Genomic DNA, 5,926 nt, shown 5'->3' with positions numbered 1-5,926 from the left:
TTTTGTGTCCTGAGAATGAATTTCATTGGCCATGGTATATTATTTTCTTAATGTGTTGTTGGATTCTGTTTGCTAGTATTTTGTTGAGAATTTTGCATTGGTATTCATGAGTAATTGATACATGGTTTCTTAGAACTATCTTTCTGGTTTGGGTTTTAGTATTATGTCTGCTTCATGAGAGGACTTAGAAATTTTTTTCCTCTTTTTCAGTACTCTGGAATAGTTTGTACAGCATTAGGAATATGTGGTTTTTGGAAAATTAGGTAGAATTCCCTATGAAACCATCTGGGTGAATTGTTTTTTAGTAGTATATTTTCTTAGGAACTTTATTTCTTTTATGGAAATTAGTCTGTGTTAAGTTTTTTAACCTGAATGGAGTCAGCATTGGTAATCTGTATTTTCCCAGGGAATAGCTCGTTTCATCTAGCATAGAGGTCAGTAGATTGGTCATATGATTTAAAAATATTTTTTGATTCAGTGGTCATCACAAGTGACCATCACATTCGATGGTCATTTCTCTTTTCCTGCACCCTTTCTACTTGCAGTGCTCCATGCAGGTCTTTGGGTGCTTGGTGTTGATAATTGTGCATCGGTGAGTGAAGGTGTTGAGTGTTTTGCAGACCAAAGTTTTCCTCAGCTCACTAGTGAAGGAATAGCAATTATTGACTAGCTCTTGCCTAGATTTGGAGGGGAAAAAAAATGTACCCTAGAGGTCAGGCCCAAGGGGAGAAGAGTACTTTTCCTCAGCATTGACTAATATAAGACTGTTTCTTTAATTAGGAGCCCTGGGAATCCAACACAGCTACTCCATCAGCTCATTTCCAACATCATGTCAGTTAACAGGGCAGAAGGAAACTGAATTCCCACCTGCACCTAAGTGCCCCAGAGCTCTTGCATCTCATTGCACTTTTCTGCCACTTCTTGGGACAGACCTGCTACCTTACATAGTCTCTCTGGAGGGGACTTCTAATTATATTCTTACTCAGTCTTCATGTCTCATCATGGCCTGAGTTCTTGGGGCTTCTCCTACAGGAACCAGCTCTATCTTGTGTAATGTTTGGGTAACCCCAACCCACTCTGGATTTTTTCCTCTCTAAAGCTGAAAGAACCAGTGCATATCAATTAAGGGCCTTATATTGAATTAGGCTTTGGGAAGAAAGACATGATGCTGTCCTTAAAGGAGTAAAGTTCTAAGAGGAGAGATGGGTATAAGCAATAAATAAGATAGCTAATATGGCCTGTTAATCCATTAAAAAGGACCCAAGGAAGTATATTGAACTTTTGGAGTTCAAAGAGAGCCGTATTGAAGAGACGACACAAGCTAAGCTTAGAAGGCTTATTTATAGTGTTCAGGATCAGATTTGAGTAAGCATGTCAATCATGAGTGCAAAGGCAAAGAAAGTCATGCATCACATACTCTGACATGTGAAAAAGGACAGTCTTGGAAGTAGAAGATAAAACTAGAGGGGTAACATGGGACATTATGTAACACACACACACATACATCAGGACTTTATCAATCTCAGTTTAAATGTTAATTGAAGTTGATAGAAATATGTAGACATTTGGTGAGATTCAGTTTAGAAAAGTAGCCTGTGCACACTTCTTAGAATGGAATGAAGGGAGCCTGTTCATAATTGCTGTATAATAAGCTACCTGAACCACAGTGGTATAAAACTACCACCATTTGTTTAGTTTACAGTTCTGTTGGTTGACAGTTGGGACTGTGCTTAGCTGGGCTTACTAATGTGCTTGCAGTCGACTGCTGGTTTGGCATGGGGGTTACTTGCTCCTCATTCTGGTCTCATCCTCCAACAGTCTAGATGGGGCCTTGTGAGATGGGGCTTTGTACATATGATGCTGGAAGGTTCTAGAAGAGCACAAGCTCCACTGTGCAGGTGCTTTTCAAGTGCCTGTATGTGTCATGTTTGCCTGCAACCCATTGCCCAGTGCTGGTCACATGGGTGAGCCCATGGTGGAAGAATCCTCGGAGCTACAAAGAAAGGAAGTGGGTACAAGAAAGGGAAGAAATGGTACCTGTTTTTGCAGTCACCACAAGCCCAGTGTTATAGTGCAAGGATTTCAAATGAGAGAGGATAACTTTATATAGATGTAATTAACATATAAGGAAGGGGGTTTCCTGGTGGTCGAGTGGCTAAGAATCCACCTTGCAATGCAGGGGACATGGGTTCGATCCCTGGTTTGGGAAGATCCCACATGCTACCGAGCAACTAAGCCCATGCACCACAACTACTGAGCGTGCATTCTGGAGCCTGTGCTGTGCATAAAGAAGCCACTGCATGAGAAGCCCGTGCATTGCAATGAAGAGTAGCCCCTGCTTTCCGCAACTAGAGAAAACCCTCGTGCAGCAATGAAGACCCAGTGCAGCCAAAATAAATAAGTCTTTAAAAAGTCAATATATATGAAGCTGCACAATATATACTGAGATAAGTTTTTATCTATAGTCGGACACGACTGAGCGACTGAACTGAACTGATATATACACTTGTGAAACCATCACACAGTCAAGATGGTGACCCATGTCCCTTTCCTCATGTCCCTTTTAATGCTTTCCCATCATTCCCCAGGCAACCAATGAACAGACAAGGTTCTTGTCCTCTGGCACTAAAATTTGTTCATCAGTTCAACAAATGTCCATTAATGCTCCTGTACCAGACCTAAGGTGCCATTCTTCCTGTAAGAAGAGGCTCGTATCTTAGGTCCATTCTATTTGGGGCCTTAGGAAAACCAGGGTCTAACCCTCACTTATTTTTTTCTCTTCATTTTCCTTTCATCAGTTGTCTGAGTCATGGTAAATCACTAATTTTCATTCAGGAGTGATTTTGTTCTTAAAGGATATTTGCAATGTCTGGAGATATTTTTTAAAAACCTTTTTTGAATGGGATGTGAGAGTTGGGGAAGCTACTGGTATCTAGTGTATAAGGCCACAAATGCTGCTAAGCATCCTACAATGTATAGGGCAGTGCCCCTGCTCCTCCTTCACCCTCTGTCCCAAGAATTACCTGGCCCCAAATTTTAACAGTACCCAGATTGAGAAACCCTGTGATATAGTGTCTCTACACTTGTAACTAATTGAAAGACGGAGGACAATCATACTGTTGCAGGCTTATTAGGATGGTCCTATCTTGGCTTCATCTTATTCTAATTCTCCAGGTCACCAGGGCCAGAGGTTCCATAGAATGATTGGAAGCTAAAACGTTGTATTAAATAAAGTGATTTTTTTTTTTTTTTTCACCAGTAGCAATCAGTTTGTATCTCAGCCTCAGACCCCTGCTGGAGAGGAATGCAGCTGTGCAGAGCTTTCTGGAGTCCAGGATCCTGCTGATAGGTGTACCTCTTTTGGTACAAGGTGGGGGCATAAATAAATAAATGCAGTGTTCATAAATATGGTAGCCACTGCTTTTTGCAAATGTGTGCATTTGATATTAATTTTCTATAATCACCCCAGCAATTATTTAATACTTACCAATGAAGAATCTGAGTCTACTTAGAAACAGTGCTAAATTGCTTTAGTCATGTCCAACTCTGCAACCCTATGGATTGTATAGCCTGCCAGGCTCCTCTGTCCAAGAGTGAGAAAGTTATAATTCAACCATTGGAGTCTACCAGGATCCAAATCATGTATTCACCAAGAGGGTTCAACATTCCTCAGGTTAACCCAAGGCAGGTTTTAATTTTTTACCTTCATTTTAAGAGAATCTCCCCTTGGGGCTGAACTGTATAAAGGATGCTCTGCCCTCCCAGTTAACTGTTGCAGGGAGTCTTGGTCCAATCCTTAATCTCTAGATCCAAGGAAGTTCTCTCCTGGACTCTGCAGATCTGATCTTCAGCACATGGTGCTCTGGACTGAGCCTTGGACGGGCTGCCTCTCCTACATGATGTCCTCAGTGCTGTGAATCAGCTCTGGGAATTCACTTCTAAATCCATAGCCTGATCAACCCTCTACAGCTTTTCTGTCTGGTGATAATGGATCCCTGTGTACCTTCACCATGGCGAGCATGGACCTAGACGGCCCTCATGGATCTTCTGATACTTATGCCAGACACTGTTCTGAGTTCTTTTATGTATAATGTTTAATCTTCATTGGAACTCTTAAGGAAATATGGGGCACAGGGACACAAAGAGGTTAAGGAACATGCATGAGATTGCACCCTTGGTGAATGATGAAGAGAGATTAACCCAGAGTCCTCTTGGCCTCTGTGATCTGCCCCACCTCAAAATACGCTAAGTGCTATGGAAATGAATGAACAGGAGGATGGTGGTCAGGTTTGGGCTCTCGGAAGAGCTGACAGTTTCTATTTGAAGCCTAGCATGTGACAATTCAGGGACGTGTGGACCAGTGAAGGAAGACAGTGAGAAAAATGTTTTGGACCTTTATTTTAGATCAAATGGGTCAACAGAGACCAGAGTTCTTGAAAGTAGAAACTGCACTGAGTTTCCTAAAGAAGTTTGTCATTAAAGTCCCGAGTATAGGTCAATGGCCAACACCAAAGCAAGACTCAATAAGGGTAAAATCTTACGGGGTGAGGGAGGTTGGTATGAGACAGTCCAAACAATGGTTTTCAGACCAAGACTAGGGAAAAGCATGGTCCAGCAGGCACGGTGCTAGAAGTCTGAACAAAACTGAGAGGGTTTAAAGGTGAGCCAATGTGTAAATTTTTGTGGTCATTTTGTCCTCTTCCCATCTGCATTTCTTGACTTTCTTTTTCCTCCCTTGATGCTTATAGGAATTAATCCTTGGAATGATTTGTTTCCATGAGAAGTTTAGTTATTGATTGGTCATTCTTTTTCCTTGGTAGATGGTGAGCATTTTAGTGTGCTGCTTCAAGTTTATCTTTGGCTCAGAAACATTTTCTTCTAGTATATCATAAATAATGTCTCTTTTCTATGTCTTCAGATTACACATTCATGGACACCAGTTATCAGCACTTGGGATCTCCGTGGCCTGCCCTTAACTTCCATTATCTCATTGAGAGTATGTTCCTCTAGTGAAAAGTCTCCTCAGAGCCCCCTTCATGTCCCTGTTCCTCAGACTGTAGATGAAGGGGTTCAGCATGGGAGTGACTATCGTGTACATCACCGAGGCTATTGAACCCTTTCTGGAGGGATGGGCTGTTCCTGAAGTGAGGTAAACCCCAAGGCCTGCGCCATAGAACAAGGAGACAACTGATAGGTGAGACCCACAGGTGGAAAAGGCTTTATACTTGCCCCCAGAAGATGAAATGCCCATTATGGAGGAGATAATTCTAGAATAAGAGAACAGGATCCCAGTCAGGGGAATAATACCCAGCAGGCCTGTTACAAAATATAGCAGAATGTCATTGACAAGGGTGTCAGAGCAGGCAAGCTTGAGAATTTGAGCAAGTTCACAGAAGAAGTGGGGGATTTCTGTCTCTTTGCAGAAAGATACCCTCAAAACCATCAAACTTTGCAACAAAGAATATGTCAGGCAGATCAGCCAAGAAAGCAGAAGCAGGAGACCACAAAGGTGAGGGTTCATGATGACTGTGTAGTGCAGGGGGTGACAGATGGCCACGAATCGGTCATAGGCCATCACTGTCAGTAGCAAATTATCTAGCCCAGCAAAGATCATGAAAAAATACATCTGGGTAAGGCATCCTTCATACGTGATGCCTTTGTTCTTCTTCTGGATATTTACTAACATTTTGGGGACTATGGTGGAGGTGAAACATATGTCAGTGAAGTACAGGTTGGAGAGGAAGAAGTACATGGGGGTGTGCAGGTTGGACTCAGAAATGATGGCCAGGATGATGAGCAGGTTCCCTGTAACACAAACCAGGTACATGGACAGGAACAGTCCAATGAGGAGGGGCTGAAGGTCCGCATCATCCGAGAGCCCCAGAAGGATGAATTTTGAGATAACTGTCTGGTTCTCTATTTCCAT

General features: G+C 42.3%; 1 protein-coding gene across 1 annotated transcript; it reads right to left on the bottom strand.

The window, feature by feature from the left end:
• Window positions 1–4,923: 4,923 nt before the first annotated feature.
• LOC129558303 (olfactory receptor 7D4-like) lies at window positions 4,924–5,926 on the bottom strand. Its single transcript, XM_055429343.2, has one exon. It carries the CDS (start codon window positions 5,924–5,926, stop codon window positions 4,988–4,990), a length of 939 nt encoding a protein of 312 aa, XP_055285318.2. The 3' UTR covers window positions 4,924–4,987.

Source organism: Moschus berezovskii, chromosome 8 (genome assembly GCF_049115385.1).
Source record: "Moschus berezovskii isolate FMDL1 chromosome 8, NW_MosBer_1.0, whole genome shotgun sequence".
Classification (NCBI taxonomy): Eukaryota; Metazoa; Chordata; class Mammalia; order Artiodactyla; family Moschidae; genus Moschus; species Moschus berezovskii.
The sequence above is the reverse complement of the archived record's forward strand: the minus strand, read 5'-3'. Positions and strand labels throughout refer to the sequence as shown.

Excerpts from the sequence above, each read along its gene's own strand:
- LOC129558303 (XM_055429343.2), bottom strand. The coding sequence starts at position 5,926 with ATGGAAATAGAGAACCAGACAGTTATCTCAAAATTCATCCTTCTGGGG.